This window comes from Miscanthus floridulus, unplaced genomic scaffold (genome assembly GCF_019320115.1).
Source record: "Miscanthus floridulus cultivar M001 unplaced genomic scaffold, ASM1932011v1 fs_394_2_3, whole genome shotgun sequence".
In the NCBI taxonomy this organism is placed as follows: domain Eukaryota; kingdom Viridiplantae; phylum Streptophyta; class Magnoliopsida; order Poales; family Poaceae; genus Miscanthus; species Miscanthus floridulus.
In genome coordinates this window covers 1489-22722 of record NW_027096696.1, presented here as the reverse complement: position 1 = coordinate 22722, position 21234 = coordinate 1489, and the positions used below count along the sequence as shown (strand labels likewise).

The window sequence follows — 21234 nt, the reverse complement described above, 5'->3', positions numbered from 1 at the left end:
ATTGTGTGCACCTATTGAGAGTTTAAGAAAAGTGGAAGATGAGCCGAACGCTGGTACATGTAAGCCACACCATGAACGGGATCTGGTGAGTAGGGCATGACATGAGTGGTGCGGTGGCAACAATGATTTTGCAGCTCGGCAGAAGAAAGAATTGTCGCTCTTTTATTTTTTTGCAGATTCCTAATATATATTAGCTTCACAAAAGCTTTATTAGGTAATAATGAGTCATTAAGAGATAAATTATATATTCTGTATCCAAAGAACTATGTATCTAGAAAAGCTTAAATGACATATGATTTGAAACCTCTGTTTCTAGCTAGCACGTGTCCCAAGCATTCACCGCTATCGGTCACGCTAATCAGTGAACGTTCATTGGTACCGAACCTGGCGAACAAACCGCTCCTTCCTTTTTTGGAAAAAAATAATCCCACCTCTTTTCCATATTTAGTTGGTTGTTGGGCGTTTCTAATCCTCTTTTCGCGTGCTCGGCTGCGGACGCGCAGGATCAACAAATCAACGATCTGGCAGGCCAGCAACTTTCTTTTTTTTGGAAAAAAAATATTTCCGCAACTTTTTTTTTTTTGAAAGTTATAAAGTTATACTCACAACTTTTAACTTATGCAACAAAAATCAACGTATAACTTATACATATAACTTTACACATGACTTCAACGTATCCTTAATTTGATAAACTTATGCACAAAACTTATACATATAACTTACTACGTACAAAGTTATACGTAGCACTTTTATGTATAACTTTTTGTATAACTTAAACATATAACTACGCCATATAGTATTAGTAGGGGCGGCTCTAGAGACTTTGTAGGAGCGGTTTGCCCAGCCGTCCCTACCCAAACGTCTCTACAAATCATGCATTTGTAGGGGCGGTTCCTAAACCGCCCCTACAAATCGATTTGTGGAGGCGGCTGGTGTTATTAGCCGTCCCTAGAAATCGATTTGTAGGAGCGGCCCTATAATACCTGTTTGTAGGGGCGGTTCAGTCTAGAACCGTCCCTATAGTACATTTTTTCGTAAAAAAATTCAAATTCGACTAGAACACATATTTTTCATGCACAACTCCAGCATGATTTATCTTCTTCTGTGATTGTACTAAAACTCAAATCTGAGGTTTTGTCCACTAGGTGGATATTTTCCATGAACACTTCCAATGCAAACTGCTAGAGCATCAATTCTTGTCTCAACAATAAATCCCTCAGCCTGTAAATATGTACCATGAAGGCACAAAAATCCTTAGAAATAGGCAAAAGTATCATAGTAGAAGGCCACTCAATTAACATTGTTGTAGAAGAAGAACGCACCTAGGCAACATCAGTAAATCTTGCTTCGTATTCTTCAACGGTCAGGCCATCTTCAGAGCCTGAGAGCCTACCCAACTCAGCTTCCACAAGTAAACCTTTTACATGAGCCAAGGAAGATATGCTCTTTGTGTATAAGATGTTCTCCCCTAAAGTTAGATGGGAACCATCCACCATGACTGAATCAAATCCCTGGAAATTCAAGGGTCACGACATTGATCAGGAAAAAAACTCAAGATTAATGGTTATGAAATAAACTTGCATGTCATCTTTGGTAATGCATATTTGACGAAACCACGGATCTTCACATACTGCTTCAAGAGCTTGAAGCAAGTCTGACTTGGAAATGCCGTGATCATAGTGAACACTGATAGGCACCTGTGATAAGAGAATCACAGAATGTGAACACTAGAGTTTTCAATTTATTTAGATAATTGTTAAACATGTGGTTTATTTAGGAGTACAGATAGTTGAATTTGCTCTCTTTGAAAATGGTAGATTCTCAAGTTTCTCTTACGTTGGATTGTTCTGCAGCAGCAATGCAACATGCTACCAATGGGACTCCACCTTGCTTCAGAGCACTGGGGTGAATCTAAACAGCAACCACAACAATTAAGAGTACAGAGCACCAAACTACAAGGAAAATCACTAGAACACTACAATGAACATAGACTCGCTACTCACAAATAAGCTACATTTATTCATCTAACAATTATGAACCCCCCAAGCCCCCACATGAATATTGCTGGAAAGAAAATAAAAGGCATGAGAACCTAACGAGTTTAATTATGTTTTCTGCATTATGTGATTTCAGGAAAATAAGCATATTGAAGTTCCTAACCTGCAGGATAGCGGGACTCTTTTGAGCCTCTGCTGCTGCAACAACAGCTTCAATTCCCTCAAGGTTATACACATTGAAAGCATCAACAGCATTACCACCCTTCTCCGCATTCTTTACAACAAGAAAATAGTTAAAGAAAAATTTAAATCCGATAAGTGGTCTAGAAATTAACCTTGACAAGACTTTAAAATGTCGAGAATCTTACAAGAAGAAGTTCTTTTGTAGAACTTCTAGATGGGGAAGCCCAACTTCAAGAGCACTGTTATCACCAACATTATCGTTTGAGGGGCACGATGTTACCTTGAGTCAAAAGGTTCAATTATTTCTGTGTTAGTGTGGAATAACTAAAATGTTTAATACCAGGAAAAACAATGTAAGGGACCCTAGAAAATCTACTCTCAGGACCAAGCTGCCACAATGGTACACCAGCTAATGCTTGTCCCATGACTTTGGCACGTTATATAGAGATAACTTAGACATTACCAATTTCGAAGCATGATAAATTCAGCCCTTAACATAAAATTTGAACAAGCCGATAACAATAGTGACTACCTGCTTGGCCTGAAACATATATGGTCCACCCCAAAAAAAATACACTCAAGACAACCACCAAGTCGGATGAAGCAAATAGCTATGTGAGAACTAAGAGTTGTTCTAGATTTAAGCAGTAGCTAAGTACACATTAAAAATATCTATTGATTCAAAACGATATGCACATAAAGAAAGACCAGGAAACCTGCAGCCAAATTTGTAGCGAAAAGATGAGGACAGGCAGCTAGGGTTTCCTGTAGCACAGGCGCACAGTTCGTGTGCACATAGATCGTCGTCCATAGTGAAGGGGAGTGAGCCTCCGCGAACGCTGGGAGAGGGAGATCCAGCAGGAAGAGGTAAGGAGAGAGAGAGGGGGACCAAACCGAGGAGGGGTGATGCGAGGACCATAGGGAGCAGGCTACGCCGGGGGGCAGCCACGCGTCGCGGCTAGCGGCGGGGCTCGCGGGTGCCGCGTCGTGGCAGGAGGCGGCCACCACCGGACCCGTCGGCGCGGCTGCGGCGCACACCGGCGGCAGCGCCGCCCAGGCCGTGCGCACATGGAGGTGCCCGCGCCGGGGCTAGGCCGGTGCGCCACCACGTCGAGAGAGAGAGGTAGAGAGGGAGAAGGAGAGGGAGAGTGAGGGGAGGCACGGGCAGGGGAGGGGACGGGGCGCGAGCGGCGGAGGCGGCGCGCCGCGAGAGGAGCGTGAGCGAGACGAGCGGGAGGGGAGGCCGGGCGTGGGAGGGACCCTATTTTTTGCGAGAAGGGGAGGCATCAATTTATTTGGGGTGAATTAGGGCGACGTGGCTTGCTGGTAGCAGGGGCGGCTCGTAATACCAGGCGCCTCTACAAATCGACGCATTTGTAGGGGCGGCTCGTATTAGCAGCCGCCCCTACTGTGCCATTTGTAGAGGCGGCTGCTGTGCTGGAGCCCGAGCACGCCACTGTAGAGGCGGCTCCAATGCCAGCCGCCCCTAAAAAAGACCCATTGCTACAAATTATTTTTTACGTTGCCATATTTGTGACGTGTTGTTGCAACTTTCACTACTTATCGATCTTAATACAAACATGCGCAAATATTTTGCGTATTCAAAATAAAAAATGAAAATGATGAATGTGTGGAAAGATCCCTGCTCAGTAAAACCCATCGACTCTTAACTTTTTGCTGGTAAAATACGACTTACCTTTTAGTGCTGTATCTTTTAAAATTTCTGTTTGATAGGCATATGCCACTAGATATTTGTTGTACGTTTAACTTTAACGTTGTCTCCGTCACCGTGACTCAATCACAAGTTCTCACTTAGCCGGAGGTCACCGATCGAAGTGGCGGTGGCTTTTGGACCGGAATGATGCGTGTGGTTTGTTTTCACGGTGGCTATTCCGAATCCGAGCTCGAGGTGGTTCTTACGTTTCCCAGGCCAGGCCTCTTGATGCTCTATTCGTATTCGGCCATCGTCGTCGAGATTATATATATTCTAGTCTATCCATCCATAGCGAGGTGTGGAATCTTTACACTTGTCTAAGGCTGTGAGGCTCCGTCCATTGCACGCAAATTACAATATTGTTTTCTAGGGCATAGCTTGACATGACACAATCACATAAATTGCACTTTGATCATTTATTTATTTTATATATTATATTGTTTGTGTTTATAAGCTTATGATAGTTGGATAGTCCATTTAATCATAAATCTAACGATATAAGGCTTGTATAATAGTTCAAATTATTAGCCAAAATATTAGTCAAATATTTTAAAATTTGAATCTCGATACGTGTGTGCGCCTTATAAAAGAATACATAGGTAATACAAACCACAAGCTAATATATAGGTGCAATGAAGTAAGATGTACAATTTGTTGCTATGTAGTACTCATACCAATAATTAGCTAACTATTTTGTTACATTTAATTAACCTTGGTCTAACTTTAAATCAAATACTCCCTTCGTACTAAAAAATGAAGTCGTTTTCGACAAGACTTGGGTCAAACATTGGGAATATAAATCATGAATAACTTTTAAGTTGTTGCGTTTGAAAATATGAAAACCATAAAAATATACATATATCACTTTTTGATAAATATTTTAATAAAAAAAGAAGTCAAAGTTATACTTTGGAGACCGTGTCGCTATCCAAAACCACTTTATTTTTCAGTATGGAGGAAGTAATTTTCAAGACCCATAATAAATGCTAGTGTAATAAAAGATAAATCCTATATAGAAAATTAATTCAACTTAAATAGATAGCTATTGTGTGCACCTATTGAGAGTTTAAGAAAAGTGAAAGATGAGCCGAACGCCAGTACATGTAAGCCACACCATGAACGGGCTCTGGTGAGTAGGTCATGACATGAGTACGTGGTGTGGTGGCAACAATGATTTTGCAGCTTGGCCGAAGAAAGAATTGTCACTCTTTTATTTTTTTAGATTCCTAATACTATATATTAGCTTCACAAAAGCATTATTAGGTAATAATGAGTCGTCAAGAGATAAATTATATATTCTCCACCCAAAAGAACTATGTATCTAGAAAAACTTAAATGACATATGATTTGAAACCTCTGTTTCTAGCTTGCACGTGTCCCAAGCATTCACCGCTATCGGCCACGCTAATTAGTGAATGTTCATTGGTACCGAACCTGGCGAACAAATTTTGGACACACCGCTCCTTCCTTTTTTGGAAAAAAAATAATCCCACCTCTTTTCCATATTTATTAGTTGGTTGTTGGGCGTTTCTAATCCTCTTTTCGCGTGCTCGGCTACGTACGCGCGGGATCAACAAATCAACAATCTGGCATGCCAGCAACTTTTTTTTTTTTTGGAAAAAAAATTTCCGCAACTTTCTTTTTGAAAGTTACAAAGTTATACTCACAACTTTTAACTTATGCAACAAAAATCAACGTCTAACTTATGCATATAACTTTACACATGACTTCAACGTATCCTTAACTTGATAAACTTATGCACATAACTTATACATATAACTTACTACGTACAAAGTTATACGTAGCACTTTTATGTATAACTTTTTGTATAACTTAGATATCAACATAATTTCTTACCAAAGCTAAAAAAAAATATACACAAAACATTTATGTATAATTTGTTTGTATAACTTAGATATATAACTTGATGAATGACTTAAATATAAAATTGAACATATAAGCTATATTCAAGAACTTAGATGTATAAATTAATATCATAATATATTAGTAGAAATATGAAAACTATGTATAAAAATAACTAAGTAGTATTACTTATAAATATATAACAAACAAGAGAAAAAATGGTAAAAAAGAAAAAAGAAAGAAAAAGGAACGTCCATGCAGGTGTAGTCATGCCACCAAATGAATCCAACGAGCAAAAAGTTATTCAATAAGTTGTAAGTTATAAGTTACGCTTCTTCTATATTTCTGGTGCCTGAATTTTAAGCTTATTTCAGGCAACACTCTTTTACTACTAATTAGTACAGGTAAATCGTCACTTTTTGATTTGTTATTTGTCTTTGTATCATAACATATCAAATTTTTGTCCTTGTCTGACTATAGAAATAATTATAAATTATTAAATTTTCTTTGTGCCAACACATATAAGATTTTATCAGATTTGTGGTTTTGTCTAATGGCTTTTTTATTCTCGGAACCAAAAATTGCAGATCGTGTCTGTAGAAATTACAACGAACTAAAACTATAATTTTGGTATAAAATATATGCAATAACCATCGCATGAAAGAAAACTAAAATTTGGGCACATGAAATTTAGCAAATCCCTATAAGCTATACATAAGTTAATACACACAAATTGTTACTAGAAACAATTCTTAGAAACATATGTAATTGGGGTCTACTTTTATTCGCTTCGTCGTGTAGAACATATCGGTGCATACGAAATTGAAAATGGATTCAGAAATTATAGCAATTTAAAGTAAATGTTTCGTTTTTTTAGCCATGTCAGTGGTGACGTCAGGGGTGAGCAGGGGGAGTGGGCGCATGTAGATCGGCGCGCAAAAACAAACAAGGGACCCACACTATATATGTCGGACAGTCGGACAACCAATCGTTCGCTGAGTTGGTTATGAGTGTAGGAACGCCGCGTTGGAATTGGGTATTAGGCCCTATTTAGATCCCACCCAAAATCCAAAATTTTTCAAGATTCCGTGTCATATCAAATCTTGCGGCACATTCATGGAGCATTAAATGTAGATAAAAAGAATAACTAATTGCACAGTTTCCTGTAATTGACGAGACGAATCTTTTAAGCCTAAATAGTCCATAATTGGATAATTTTTGTCAAATACAAATGAAAGTGCTACAGTAGCCAAAAGCCAAAAATTTTCACATCTCAACGGGCCTTAGCTTCACAAAAGCTTTATTAGATAATACTCCCTCCGGTCCTATTTACCTGGTGCGCAAGCGTTTTTCATTCTGGCCGCAATAGGAGGCGGGCTGGAATATCAATGAGCCTGGTCATTACTCTCGCCGGATGCATGCATGAGCTAGAACTATGAAGCGGCGTTGCATGCACTAGTACTGATTATTTTATTTGTTCTTTGCGGCTAGGATGAGCGGATGACTTCGCCGCCGGTGGGTGGCTGCTAATCACAGTGCAGCTAATCGCACACAGTTAATATGAAGCACGTACTTCCGTAATCGTCTTGGTATCTGAAATAAGGCTTTGCACGTCAGATATATAGGACCGGAGAGGGAGTAATGAGTCAAAAGGTAAATTATATATCCTCCACGTACCCAAAGAAGAAAAAAAAAAAGCTTATCCTCCACTCCACCCAAATTAAACAAAGAACCGAATGTGTGGTTAATGATGACCAGCCCGGCGAGTCACTGCATGCGAGGTCCACAAGTCAGTTTGGTTGTACGGATCCATTGCCGGCCTCCTCTCGCCTATATATATGGCTAGCTACTCCGTCCTCCATGCACACCACAGCATCATCCCCAAGACCAGGACATACCGGCCGGCTAGCTTCAGTAGCTTCATCTAGCTTCTTCGCCGAGATGGGTAAGTCCCTTAACCATCTCCCATGAATCAATTAATTAATTATTCGTTGTAGAACGTAGCTTAATTAATAAGTTTTCTAAGATCTCTCTATATTAGCGTCAACAACAACTGTTTTTTGTCGTCTAATTAGGGATGCAATGGGAGCCCAAGTTTAATTTTGGGGATATTGGTCAACAACATATGAACAACGGTAACACCTTCAACGTGGGTGGTAATCGCGAGTACAAGCGGCAGCAAGCGGCGGGGCAGGGGCACTATGCTGGTGGTGTTGGTGGTGGTGGAGGATATGGATACACATACGGATACGAATACGGTCCTCCAGCATATCCTCCTCAAAAGCCATCGGCATATGGTGGTGGTGGCGGGTGGTGGGATAGTGGGGCATACGACGAATACCCTGCTCCTCCCCCTCCCCCTCCTCCTCGTCGTCACGTGGATTGGGACGATGGGGCACACGACCCCCCGCCGTCAGTGAACAAGAAGCCAGAGAGCAAGCCTCCATGTCCGGGGCAGGAACCACCACCTCCAGATACAAATAAAGCGGCGGAGGACATGCCGAAAGCGAGTCCCAAGCGTGAGGGCGGCAAGCCTCCTCCATCTGCAGTCAACCCTCCTCGAACACAACCGCCGTATGGGTATGGCCACCCTCACCCCGGTTGGGGTAGTGAGGGTGGTGCCTACTATGGTGGTGGTGGCGGCGGCGGCTATTATCCTCCTACACATGGGCGGAACTACTCACCACCATACCAAGGTACCGTGCTGGGTCCTACACATGGTCATCATGGGGGCGGCTATGGCGAGGCGCACATGGGGTGGCCAGTGCCAGCACCTCCCCCCAGAGCTTATGCTACTTATGGAGCATACCACAAGCACCACGGCGGATATGGTGACGGCGGCTATGGCGTATACGGTGGCGGCGGCTATGGCGGTGGTGGTTACGGCCATGGCAAGTACACGCACGGACACCAGGGCAAGTTTAAGCAGTACGCTCACCACCAGGGCAAATACTAATAAGCATATATATGTAGCATGATGATGGGTGAGGTAGCAGAAGTTTCGGTGCCGGCCGGGCCAGGGACCCAGTCACGGCATGATATGTCAGAGCTCACCACAGTGCGTACGTACGTACACACCCTAGCGATTTCAGATATGTCACGGCATGATATGTCAGGGCCTGATGCAGGGATGCCCTAATACTAAATAAAGTTTGTTATGGTGTAGGCTTCCCTTTCAGGATTGCTACATCTGCTTGGCAGGAGATTGAATTAGCCTCTGCCTTAGCGATTGAATTGGCAGGGGATTGAATTAGCTACTATACTACTTAGCAGGGGTGATGGTTCTTCAAGTCCTACCTCTATCGTGCCATATGATGCTTTTACTTTGTTTTCTAGAATATGCAGCAGCAGGACTCTGCATGCCTACGTATGTATGTGAACCAATCAGCGGTTTGCTTGTAAGACCCATGCATCACATGCATGGTTTGCTAAATAAGCACGGAGACTGAAAACCATACTGTGTGTTGATGCTATCTACTGAATTGTCTCAAGTTTTTTTTTTTTTGAGAATTACACAGTACAACGTCGATGCACACAACACGCACGCACACTCACCCCTATGAACACACGTACGTAAAGCCTACCTCTATGAGCACCTCCGAATGACTGAGCCGGCAGATCTCGAGATTCACGAAGTCAATAGCAGGTTGATGCAGACTTGGCACTGTCGACTTGTCGAGTGGTTACTTCATATTTTCACGTTAGACCATCAATTTTAAGAAATACATGTAGTTTCACAACATATAATTCATATATTATGAAAGCATTTGTCGTAGCGAATCTAACTAAAAATATCAACTATATGTCGTTAACACGTATAATTTTATAAAACTAATGGTCTAAGCAGGTACAAATATTTGATTTAAGACAAAGTTAATACGGAGGGAGTAATATTACTAGGTTTACACTGCTCTAAGTCAAGGTCAAGCATATAATCACAAAAAAAACCACGTCGTCGCTGTCCTAAATCCTAATAATTGCTGTTGTATTCTCATATTCTTCTCCAGCGGAAGAGGAGAGGAGAAGCGGAGATATTGTTTCACTGTGCTGAGATTTGTGTTCTACATTTTTGTTCGCCGACCTTATCTTTACTGGTATCTAATGCCGGTACCATAATATAAGCACCAGATAAAAAAATGAAATAATTAGCTCCACCAGTGAGAATCGGAACAAACTAAACAGGGCAGATAGCAACCTCAGGGATCACTGTCACTGCCACACATGCACATAGAGTATCATATGTGGCAAGTGTCCTTTTATTTGGCATGAATCAAATAGGCCCGATTCCTGACAGTGAAATGACAGAGGCCAGCTTCCACCATCGCCTTCTTCGGTAGGAGAGGAAGAGGATTCAGAGGAGATGGCCGGCGGCGAGGGCGAGAGGTGGGTGGTGGGGATGGCGACGGACTTCTCGGAGGGGAGCCGGGTGGCGCTGCGGTCGACGGCGGCCAACCTGCTGCTGCTGCACGTCCCATGAGGTAGCAGAGATGATGCATGCTAGAGTAAGGAACATGACCTGGTATTATTCTTACACAGAGGTAGTATATATCTTCCGGATACATAAAGTGAAATTCAGATATATTACGTCTGTGTAAGAATGTATGATGAAAGACATGCAGACGTAGGTTTTGATTTTCTTTGGACAAACAGGTTACGGTGGTTGTCAAGTCCTGCGTGGGGAGATCCACGTGAGAAGCTCTGTCAGGTTATCAGTGACACTGACACCCCCTTGAGCTGCTTGGTTAGGAAGCAGTGGCCTGCAAGCTCAAGAGGTTGCATGTACCAAGCTGCTTGCAATTTGCAAACTGATCTTGTGGGCGTATATAACTATCTTAGCTAATACCAGCGCTCATCTTCTGATAATATCTTCCTGCAGGGTGTTCTTGGGAGTTGGGAAATGTCAGCGACCCGTGCGGCTGGGCCTGGGCTGGCGGAAAATGCTGCTGGCGCTAGCTGCTGAGTGCTGCGGAGGCGGGCTGAGGGAGGCCCGGTTGCTGAAGCTGTGCTGAGGAGGCGGGCAGAGGGAGCGGGCCGCACCTTGGGCCAAAAGCTGGGGCAGGCCCAAAACAAAGGAGTAAAAGGGGAGGGCAATGAAAAGCTTTTCTTTTTATTACGCAGCGTTTTAACCACTTTTCCAACTGATATTTGAAATTATTTTAAAAGTTATTACAAACTCTTAGACTTTGTATAAATAATTTTGAAAATAGAAAATTAAAATAATTTTGAGTGTTTCCTCCTTTTTTCAAACATGTTTTGGAAATTCTCTTTAAACTCTATTTTTAATTGATCATTTAAAAAAAATTGCAATCAAATTTTGAAATAACAAAAACAAATATTTTTAAAAACCATTTTCAACTGAAATTTTGAACATACTTTTAGCGGAATATATTATAGCTATTTTGAAAATATATATGCTTTTCTAAGCACATTTTATTAAATACTTTTCAAACTCAAACTCAAACGTAAGCTTAATCTTGGAAATGGTTTTCTAAAACACAGTTGTGATTTTTTTTTTTGAAAATATAAAATAAAAATATCGAAACCCCAGCGAATAGTTTGGTCAGACCGAACCCATACCACCAGCCGTAGCCCCAAGGATGTCAGAGGCCCAGGTGGCGCCGGACTCCAACGCATTGGTGGATGTAAAACTTCCAATTTGGGAACTTTTGATTTGAAAAGGCCCATCGAGTTTAGGAGGTCTCAGACATTCGGACTGATCGGAACTTCCAATGTTTGGATTAGAACTTCCAATTAGCTTTTGTCTCAAAACCCGAGACTTGTTGTTTGGAGATTCCCGACATTCTGAATCGGAGCCACCAATAGAAACTGACAGAATTAGCTCTCCGTCATCATCACCTTTAGATCCACAACAATTGACAATGTGGCATTTCCTCTTGATCATGTTGTAATAAGGAAAAGAGGTAATGTGTAGTACTCATCAGAAATAACAGAAGCTAAAATTTCTACAGACAGGGACGCTCGTAATCTCTAAATTGCTAGTATTACAATTCAGGAATTCACTGTCAGCATTGACGCTGAAAGATACAGCTCTGTTCCTACCTCACATCACTGCAAATTATTTTAGAAACCCTTTTGAACTGAAATTTGGAACATACATTTAGCCTATTTTTGGAAAATATGATAAGCTAGTTTGAAAATATATTCCCTTTTGTAAGCACAATTTATTAAATACTTTTCAAACTTAAGCTTAATCTTGAAAATAGTTTTCTAAAACATACTTTTGAAGAAGTTTGATTTCTGAAAATACAAAAATAAAAATATCGAAACCACAACGAACTGTTTGATCAGACCGAACCCATACACCAAGCCACCACCCGTTGCCCCACCCCCAAGGATGGCAGAGGCCCAAGTCGCCGGACTCCATCGCGGTAAGCCTAGCACGAGCCACCCCCGATGACGCACGGTGGTTTTGGTGGAGGTTAAACTTCCGATTTGGGAACTTGTGATTTGAAAAGGCCCCAATCCTAAGACATTATTGAATTTTGGAGATCTCAGACATTCGGACTGATCGGAACTTCCAATGTTTGCATTAGAAATTCCAATTAGTTTTTGTCTGAAACCTCAGTGTCGTTCTGGAGATTTCGTACATTCTGAATCGGAGCCTCCAATAGAAATTGACAGAATTAGCTCTCCATCACCAGTTCACCACCTTGAGATCAACAAAAATTGGCAATGTGGCATTTCCTCTTGAGCATGTTGTAAGGAAAAGAGGTCATGTGTAGTACTCATCAGAAATAACAGAAGCTAAAATTTCTACCGACAGGGACGCTGACAATCTCTAAACTTCTAGTATTACAGTTCAGGAATTCACCATCAACATTGACCCTGAAAGTTACAGCTCTGTTCCTACCTCACATAGTCACATCACTGCAACCTCAGTAATTCACCATCAGCAAAGCCCAAAGTTACAGTTTTCGTTTCCCCTTCTTACACCCAGAATCAGATCAGACTCCCTTCCCTGCAGAACATCCTACCTTACCTAGTCTACAAAGACCTTGTCGTCGAGCTGGAAGGCCTTGGTGAAGAAGGCCGGCCAGCAGAGGTAGGTGGAGAGGATGCTGCTGACGGTGGAGGCGCCCATGAGCATGTACGTGACGACGATCTGCAGCTGGATGGCCTCCAGCGGCGACACACCGCCCATGATGAGCCCCGTCATGGTGCCCGGCAGCACGATCAGCCCCACCGTCTTGGCGCTGTCGATGTCCGGCGACAGCGCGATCACCAGCGACCGCTTCACCTGCTGCAGCGTCGCCTGCCGCGGCGTCGCGCCCAGAGCCAGCGCCGTCTCCACCTGATTGATCGATGCAGACAACTATGAGCAGCTTCTAACTTTCGTCATTCTGTCTTTGTTGTACCATTCATGGTGCTCTCAGTCAGAACTTTATAAAGAATTCGATAAGCAAGAACTAAAAAATTATGAGCACTACATGTGCTCTGTTTCTGATGTAACAGCTTCTGACTTTCGTGCCATGTCCTTGCAGAACCGAGAAGAACTGGACAAGCAAGGATGAGTATAAACAATTGAGCAGCAATGCAAAAGCGGTGAAAAGGTGACTGACTGACCAGGTTCCTCTGGATCTTGACGTCCTCCCTGAGCTTCTTCATGGTGACGCCGGTGACGGTCATGGCGTTCCCGACCATCATGCCGGCGACGGGGATGATGTAGCGCGGGGTGAAGGGGAAGACGCTGAGCGGGACTGGCAGGAGTACGGTGATGGCGGTGCCGACGAGGATGGAGACGCAGGCGATGTACTTCCCGCGGGGCACCTGCTTGGCGCGCTGGCCCACCGTGTAGCCAGCGACCGTCACCTGCAAGAGAGCGTTGCTGAGCGAAACTATGGTATCCTGAACCGAATTGGGAATCTATAAAAATGGCATCTGTAGCTGCAGCCAGTCTGCCACAGCCATGCCACTCAGAGCACGCACGCGTCCTTGGAAATTGAATTTGGCTCTGATCGATCGGGAAGAGACGAAAGTGGAGGAAACAGGGAGGAGGTGGATCGGAGACGGTGCATACCATACCATGAAGAGGTAGACGAGGAGGCTCCAGTGCGCGTTCTTCGGGCTCGGGGTGAAGATGAACTGGAGGACGAAGCCGATGACGGAGAGCTGAAGGAAGGCGCGCGCGGTGGCGTAGAGCATCTCGCCCTCCAGCCCCAGGCGCTGCCAGAAACTGAGCGCGACGGCCATGGCCACGGCCGTTGCCGCCACCGGCTTCAGCATGCCGAGCAGGAAGTCGCCCCAGAACCCCGGCGCGCCCGGGTCCATCTGCTTCGCCACCAGTTCCAGCAGCGCCATGCCCGCGTGCCGCTCCATCACCGACCTGGGCGACGTTGCAAAGGTGGTCGAGCTCCCCTCGAGAGCACGTCACTCTTTAAGCGACTTGGCTAGTGCCTCCGTATTCCGGTCAATTGTCACCCTGGCTGTCTTCAGGTCCTGCTCCAGCAACTCAATCTTTCCGCCCAGTTTTGAACGAAGGATGACAAGCTCAGAAACAGATTAAAGAAAAAAACCAAGACATCAAAAGCAGAACGGATACATACCAAGGCAGGTGTTCTCGAGGATGGAGAGTCCCTCCTCCAACCGAGTCACCTGCTCATGCAACCGGGTGTTCAACTCCTCAGACCCAAGCACCCGGCTCCGGAGCGCGAGCACTTCTTGGTCGACCTCCGACTGGGCCATCCGCTCTGACTCCAGGGCCTTCTGCTCTGTCTCCAGGGTCTCCAGGGTACTTTGGAGCATCACCTTAGTTTCCGCCAGGGACTTCTGCAGCGTCACCTCGGCCTCCGCCTGGTGGACCTTCGCCGCCTCAAGACCCCGCTCGACGGCGGTCGCCCGCACCGCCGCCCGTGCCTCGGTCACCTCCGCCGCCCGTGCCTCAGTCACCTCCGCCGCCCGGTCTTAGGACTCGCGGCGGGCAGACTCCAGCTCATGCTCGAGCTCGGTGACCCACCGTGAGATCTCGTCCTCCAGGTGAAAGCTCTAGTTTGGTTTTGGTGAATTGATGAAATCCTAAGTGCTAACCTAGTTTATAAAGTGATCATGAGATAGGTAGCACACTTCAAGTAGAGAAGCTAATGAAGATCATAACATGACAATGGTGATGGCATGGCGTTGATCAAGGGCTTAAACTTGAAAAAAAGAAAGAGAAAAACAAAAAGTTCAAGACAAAGGTATAATTTGTAGGAGTTATTTTATTTTGGTGATCAAGACACTTAGAGAGTGTGATCATATTTAGGTTTGATAGCCGTACTATTAAGAGGGGTGAAACTCGTATCGGAATACGGTTATCAAAGTACCACTAGATGCTCTAACTCATTGCATGTGCATTTAGGATCTAGTGGAATGCTAATACCCTTGAAAATATTTGTAAAAATATGCTAACACATGTGCACAAGGTGATACACTTGGTGGTTGGCACATTGGAGCATGGGTGGAGAAGTTAGAAGTGAAAATATAGGTGATGCCGGCGTCGGTCAACTGACCGGACGCTGGATCCAAAAGCACCGGACGTTGACTGGCTGCGTCCGGTCGCGTTGACTGGCGGTACAGAGGCTAGGGTTTACCACTGGACGCTGAGCTGTGTCCGGTCGAGGTGGACCGGACGCGTCCAGTCGAGGAAAACCAGTTTTCAACCCTTACTGTACTCGACCGGACGCTGAGGCTCCAGCGTCCGGTCAGTTTTACCGGAGTGTCCGGTCAACTTAGTAGCCGTTGGAATCTGACGAACAGTGTTTGAAGCTGGTGACACGTGGCGTCCATCAGTGGACCAGACGTTGAGTCCAGGGTCTGATCAGTAGGACCGGAGCGTCCGGTCAGAGCGTAGTGTGCCCAGTAAAGGGGTACAACGGCTCTATTTTGTGGGGGCTCCTATTTAAGCCCCATGACCAGCTGTGGCTCATATCTTTGGCCATTTTCATTGACATAGCAACCTTGTGAGCCTAGCCAAAGTCCTCCCACTCATCTCTATCATTGATTCATCATAGTGAGATTGGGAGTGATCCAAGTGTATTGCTTGAGTGATTGCATCTAGAGGCACTTGGAGTTCGTATTTCGCTGTGGATTTCGCTTGTTACTCTTGGTGGTTGCCGCCACCTAGACGGCTTGGAGCAGCAAGGATCGTTGAGCGGAGGGTGGTGATTGTCTCCGGCTCCGATCATGGTGATTGTGAGGGGTTCTTGACCTTTCCCCGGTGGAGCGTCAAAAGGTACTCTAGTGGATTACTCGTGGCTTGTGTGATCCTCATCTTGTGTTGGTTGTGTGGCACCCTATTGAGGGTTTGGCGTGTGAAGCCAATTAGCGCGTGAATCTCCAAGTGAGTGAATCGCCACAACGAGGACTAGCTTGCCGGCAAGCAAGTGAACCTCAGTAAAAATCATTGTGTTCATCCTTTGATTCTGAGGTGATTGGTCTTCATTGTTATTCATCCTTGTGATTGATTGGTTCACTCCTCTACACAGCGGTATAACTATCTTGATCACTCTCTTTACATTATCGCAAACTAGTTGACAAGCTCTTTAGTGTAACTAGTTGTGAGAGCTTGCTTGGTTGGTTGGTGTGGCTCTTTAGTTAGCCTTTGAGAGCACACTAACATAAGGAATTGTCATACCTCTTGTGTGAATCGACACTATCTAAACTAGAATTATGGTAGGTGGCTTGCATTTTGAGTAGGCTAGCGCAACACTTGCTTCGCCTCATAATTGTCTAACCATTTGATTAAGTGTTGTTGTAGAAATTTTTGTTACGCTATCCACCCCTCCTCTAGCCATTAGGATCTTTCAAGTAGTATCGGAGCCGAGGTCACCGTTATTTGAGGCTTAACAACCTTCGGTGTTAAAATGGCTCAAATCAACAACACCAAGAAGCCACCCCAATTTGATGGCATAAATTATCCTTATTGGAAGTCAAAGATGACAACACACATCAAGTCAATCAGTAGAAAGGTGTGGAAGGTGGTAGAAACCAAAATTGAGATTGGTGATCTAGAGAATCCCACCGCCGCCGAAGAAGTGCTTCTCCAAAACAATGACATTGCTCTAAGTGCCATTCATGATGCAATTGATGAAAGAACATTTGAACAAATCAAGAATATTGAGATGGCACATGAAGCTTGGAAGAAGTTGGAAGAATCATTTGAGGGCACTTAAGCCGTGAAGGGTACAAAGGCATATATCCTCAAAGAAAAGTTTGCAAGCTTCAAGATGAAGGAGGATGAGAGTGTGCCGGAGATGTTTCATAGGCTTCAAGTGCTTATCAATGATCTCAAAGCACTTGGAGAAGAAGTGAAGGACAAGGACTTCTCTCACAAGTTCTTGAGATGCTTGCCTTCAAGATTTGGTACATTGGTCACCATTCTAGTGAGAAGCAATTTGGACACCATAACACCAAACCAAGTGTTGGGAGATATAATGACCGATGATACCTATAGAGATGATGATGAGAAGGAAGAAAAGAAGGAGAAGAAAGATGAGAAAAAGAAGAGCGTGGCATTCAAAGCCACATCATCCAAGGGCAAAGCAAAGCAAGAAACATCAAGTGAAGAAGATGAATCATGGGATGATGACGATGATGAGAAGATGGCTCTATTTGTCAAGAGATTTGGCAAGTTCATGGTGAAGAAGGGCTACCACGCTAGAAGAAAGAAGTCTTCATCCAAGAACAAAGAAGAGTCAAGAAGATGCTTCAAATGTGGAAGCAAAGATCATCTTGTTGCTCAATGCCCATACAATAGTGAAAATAATGATGACAACAAGAAGAACAAGAAGAAGAATAGGAAGGAAAAGAAAGAGAAGAAGGACAAGATGGCCTTCAAGAAGAAAAAGGGTGGTTCATATGTAGTCACTTGGGATAGTGATGCTTCCTCAAGTGATGATGATGATGATGATAGTGATGATCACAAGACCACCAAGAAGAAGGTTCTTGCAAGTATTGCCATCAATGAGAAACCTTCTCTCTTCGAATCTTCATCATGCTTCATGGCTAAGGCCACTAAGGTACAATCTTGTGATGATGAAAGTGATGAAGAACATGTTGATGACAATGAACATGAAAATACAAATTATAGTGATAGTGATGATGATGAACCTACTAAGGATGAATTATTTGACATGCTAGAAGATGCTAAAGAACATTTTGACATTAAGAGAAGGGAATGCAAGAGCTTGAATAAGGAGGTAAAAGCCCTTAAGCAAGCCCTTGATGAGCTCAAAGCAACTCATGAGAAGCTAGAGGTAGCACATGAGAAGCTTGGCAAGGCTCACAAAAAGCTTGAAAAAGCTCATTCCACTTTACTTAATGAACAAGATAAAAAGAAGCATGTTGAAACTTGTGATGTAGGTGTAACTTGTGATTTAATTGATACATCACTATCTATGCCTATCATCGTTGCTACTACTAACCCTTCTTGTAGCACTTCCACTTCTACCTCATCTAGTAGTGATGGTCTCACTTGTGATACCCCACTAGTGGTTGAGAATGAGAACCTCAAGAAGGAGGTCACTAAGCTCACTCACAACCTAGCTAAGGCTTATGGTGGTGAGGACCGCTTGCTTATGGCCTTGGGTAGCCAAAGAGCTTCTCTCTACAAAGAGGGATTGGGCTATACCCCCAAGAAAGGCAAAGCAGCCTTTGCTCCTCACAAGACTAGTTTTGTGAAGAATAATGGTCGGTTTTACACTAGTTGCAGGCAAGTTGGTCATAAAGAGCAAGAATGTAAAAACAAGAGCAAAAATGCTAATGTATCCTCCATTAAGTTTAATTCATGCTATATGCTTACTAAGGGTACAAATGGTGTGAAGGCTAAGTTTATTGGTAAACCATGGATGGGCTCAAAGAAGAAAGCCATTTGGGTACCAAAGAGCCTAGTGACTAACCTTCAAGGACCCAAGCAAGTTTGGGTACCTAAAAAGAATTGATCTTCTTTTGTAGGTAAATTACAAAGCTGGAGGAAGGTATTGGGTTCTTGATAGTGGGTGCACTCAACACATGACCGATGATGCAAGAATGTTCAACTCAATCAACACCAATGGCAATGATGGTTATGATAGTATCACATTTGGTGACAATGGCAAAGGCAAGGTCAAAGGGCTTGGTAAGATTACAATATCTAATGAAATGAGCATATCCAATGTATTGCTAGTAGAGAGCTTAAACTTTAATTTGCTATCCATGGCACAATTGTGTGATCTTAGATTCAAATGCATATTTGGAGTAGATGATGTAGAGATCATAAGTGTAGATGGCTCTAATTTGATCTTTAAAGGTTTTAGATATGAGAATCTATACTTGGTTGATTTCAATGCTAGTGAAGCTAAATTGTCTATATGCTTGTCCACTAAGTCTAGCATGGGTTGGTTATGGCATAGAAGGCTTGATCATGTTGGAATGAAACAATTGAATAGATTGATTAAGCATGACTTAGTTAAAGGCTTGAAAGATGTTGTGTTTGAAAAGAATAAGCTTTGTAGCTCTTGTCAAGCCGGCAAACAAGTTGGAAACACACATCCTAAGAAAAGCATGATGAGCACTAGTAAAGTATTTGAGTTATTGCACATGGATTTGTTTGGGCCAACACAATACACTAGTATCGGTGGAAACAAATATGGATTTGTGATAGTGGATGACTACACTAGATACACATGGGTATTCTTTCTAGTGGACAAAAGTGATGTATTTGCAATATTCAAATCATTTGTCAAGGGCATTCACAATGAGTTTGAAACAACCATCAAGAGAGTTAGAAGTGACAATGATAGTGAGTTTAAGAATACTAGAATTGATGAGTTATGTGATGAATTTGGAATTAGACATCAATTCTCGGCCAAGTACACACCTCAATCAAATGGCCTTGTTGAGAGAAAGAATAGAACATTCATTGATATGGCAAGGTCTATGTTTAGTGAGTACAATGTGAGTCAATCTTTTTGGGCCGAAGCTATCAACACGGCTTGCTATTGTAGCAACCGCCTCTATTGTCACCGATTGAAAGAGAAGACACCATATGAGCTCTTGAATGGTAGAAAGCCCAACATTGCATATTTTAGGGTCTTTGGTTACAAATGCTATATCTTGAAGAAAGGCACTAGATTGGGCAAGTTTAATAAGAAATGTGATGGAGGATTCTTACTTGGTTATTCCACTATAAGCAAAGCTTATAGAGTTTGGAATTTGGATAGTGGTACTCTTGAGGAAGTTCATGATGTTGAATTTGATGAAACCAAGGGTTCACAAGAAGAGAATGAGAACTTGGAAGATGTTAGAGGCATTCAACTTTCAAATGCTATGAAGAACATGGATATTGGTGAATTGAGGCCTAGGCAAGTGATTGATGATGAAGATGATTAAGTGCAAGTACTCTCTAACTCAAATGAGCAAGATGATACAAATCAAGTTAGTGCAAGTGACTCTCGTGACATTGATCAAGATCAAGTGGCTAGTACATCATCTCAACCCAATGATCTAGCAAGTGCAAGCAATTAAGTTCCAATCCTTCAACCAACAAGTATTGAAGAGATCATCCTTTGGATACAATCATTGGTGATATTTTAAGAGGTGTACAAACAAGATTAAGATTGGCATCATTTTGTGAACACTTCTCATTTGTGTCATCCATTGAACCAAAGAAGATAGATAAAGCTTTGAAGGATGTTGATTGGGTCAATGCTATGCATGAAGAGCTAAACAACTTCACAAGAAATCAAGTATGGGAGTTGGTAGAAAGACCAAAGGGACACAATGTGATTGGAACCAAATGGGTCTTTAGAAACAAGCAAGATCAAGATGGGATAGTTGTAAGGAACAAAGCAAGATTGGTAGCACAAGGATATACACAAGTTGAAGGTCTTGACTTTGGAGAAACATATACCCCGGTTGCTAGATTGGAAGCAATAAGAATCTTACTAGCCTATGCTTGTGCCCACAACATCAAGCTCTATCAAATGGATGTTAAGAGTGTATTTCTCAATGGCTACATCAATGAAGAAGTATATATTGAGCAACCTCCCAGTTTTGAAGATGACAAGAAGCCCAACCATGTGTACAAGTTAAAGAAAGCATTGTATGGCTTGAAGCAAGCACCTAGAGCATGGTATGAGAGATTGAGGGATTTCCTACTCTCTAAAGGGTTCACAATGGGCAAGGTTGACACCATTCTTTTCATCAAGAAGATTGGAAAAGATCTATTTGTATTGCAAATCTATGTAGATGACATCATTTTTGGATCAACAAATCAAGAGTTTTGTGATGAATTTGGAAAGATGATGGCTAATGAGTTTGAGATGTCCATGATTAGAGAATTGAGTTACTTCCTTGGTCTTCAAATCAAGCAATTGAAGAATGGTACTTTTGTGAGTCAAGGTAAGTACATCAAAGACATGATCAAGAAGTTTGGCATGATTGATAGCAAAGCCATTAGCACACCAATGGCAACCAATGGCAACTTGGATAGTGATGCAAGTG

At 43.0% G+C, this 21234-nt stretch overlaps 3 protein-coding genes across 4 annotated transcripts; 1 reads left to right on the top strand and 2 right to left on the bottom strand.

Moving 5' to 3' along the window:
• Positions 1-1322: 1322 nt before the first annotated feature.
• Positions 1323-2435, bottom strand: LOC136531627 (uncharacterized). Its single transcript, XM_066524274.1, has 5 exons — positions 2430-2435; positions 2161-2271; positions 1837-1911; positions 1632-1697; positions 1323-1511 (listed from the first exon to the last, which is right to left on the bottom strand). Exons 1-5 carry the CDS (start codon positions 2433-2435, stop codon positions 1323-1325), a joined length of 447 nt encoding a protein of 148 aa, XP_066380371.1.
• A 5191-nt stretch (positions 2436-7626) lies between these two features.
• Positions 7627-9212, top strand: LOC136531628 (uncharacterized). The gene is made up of 2 exons (XM_066524275.1): positions 7627-7702; positions 7833-9212. The coding sequence occupies exons 1-2, from the start codon at positions 7699-7701 to the stop codon at positions 8711-8713; spliced, it is 885 nt and encodes a 294-aa protein (XP_066380372.1). The 5' UTR covers positions 7627-7698; the 3' UTR covers positions 8714-9212.
• Positions 9213-12498: 3286 nt separating this feature from the next.
• On the bottom strand, positions 12499-14430 carry LOC136531629 (UPF0014 membrane protein STAR2-like). Of its 2 annotated transcripts, XM_066524276.1 has the most exons (5): positions 14322-14430; positions 13801-14232; positions 13342-13587; positions 13206-13271; positions 12499-13069 (listed from the first exon to the last, which is right to left on the bottom strand). In XM_066524276.1, the coding sequence occupies exons 2-5, from the start codon at positions 14092-14094 to the stop codon at positions 12758-12760; spliced, it is 918 nt and encodes a 305-aa protein (XP_066380373.1). In that variant the 5' UTR covers positions 14095-14232; positions 14322-14430; the 3' UTR covers positions 12499-12757. The 2 variants fall into 2 exon arrangements, with proteins under 2 accessions (XP_066380373.1, XP_066380374.1); XM_066524277.1 differs by lacking the exons at positions 13206-13271; positions 14322-14430 and having other exon boundaries at positions 13801-14299.
• Positions 14431-21234: the final 6804 nt, after the last annotated feature.

Bases quoted from the DNA above. Each gene is read 5' to 3' on its own strand.
- LOC136531627 (XM_066524274.1), bottom strand. The intron at 1,698-1,836 runs GTAAGAGAAACT...CTCTTATCACAG, and splicing joins CTGCTGCAGAACAATCCAAC to GTGCCTATCAGTGTTCACTA. The intron at 1,512-1,631 runs GTATGTGAAGAT...TTGAATTTCCAG, and splicing joins TGCTTCAAGCTCTTGAAGCA to GGATTTGATTCAGTCATGGT.
- LOC136531629 (XM_066524276.1), bottom strand. From the start codon at position 14,094: ATGGAGCGGCACGCGGGCATGGCGCTGCTGGAACTGGTGGCGAAGCAG. The intron at 13,272-13,341 runs GTCAGTCAGTCA...TTGCTTGTCCAG, and splicing joins TCAAGATCCAGAGGAACCTG to TTCTTCTCGGTTCTGCAAGG. The intron at 13,070-13,205 runs GTAGTGCTCATA...TCGATCAATCAG, and splicing joins ACATCAGAAACAGAGCACAT to GTGGAGACGGCGCTGGCTCT.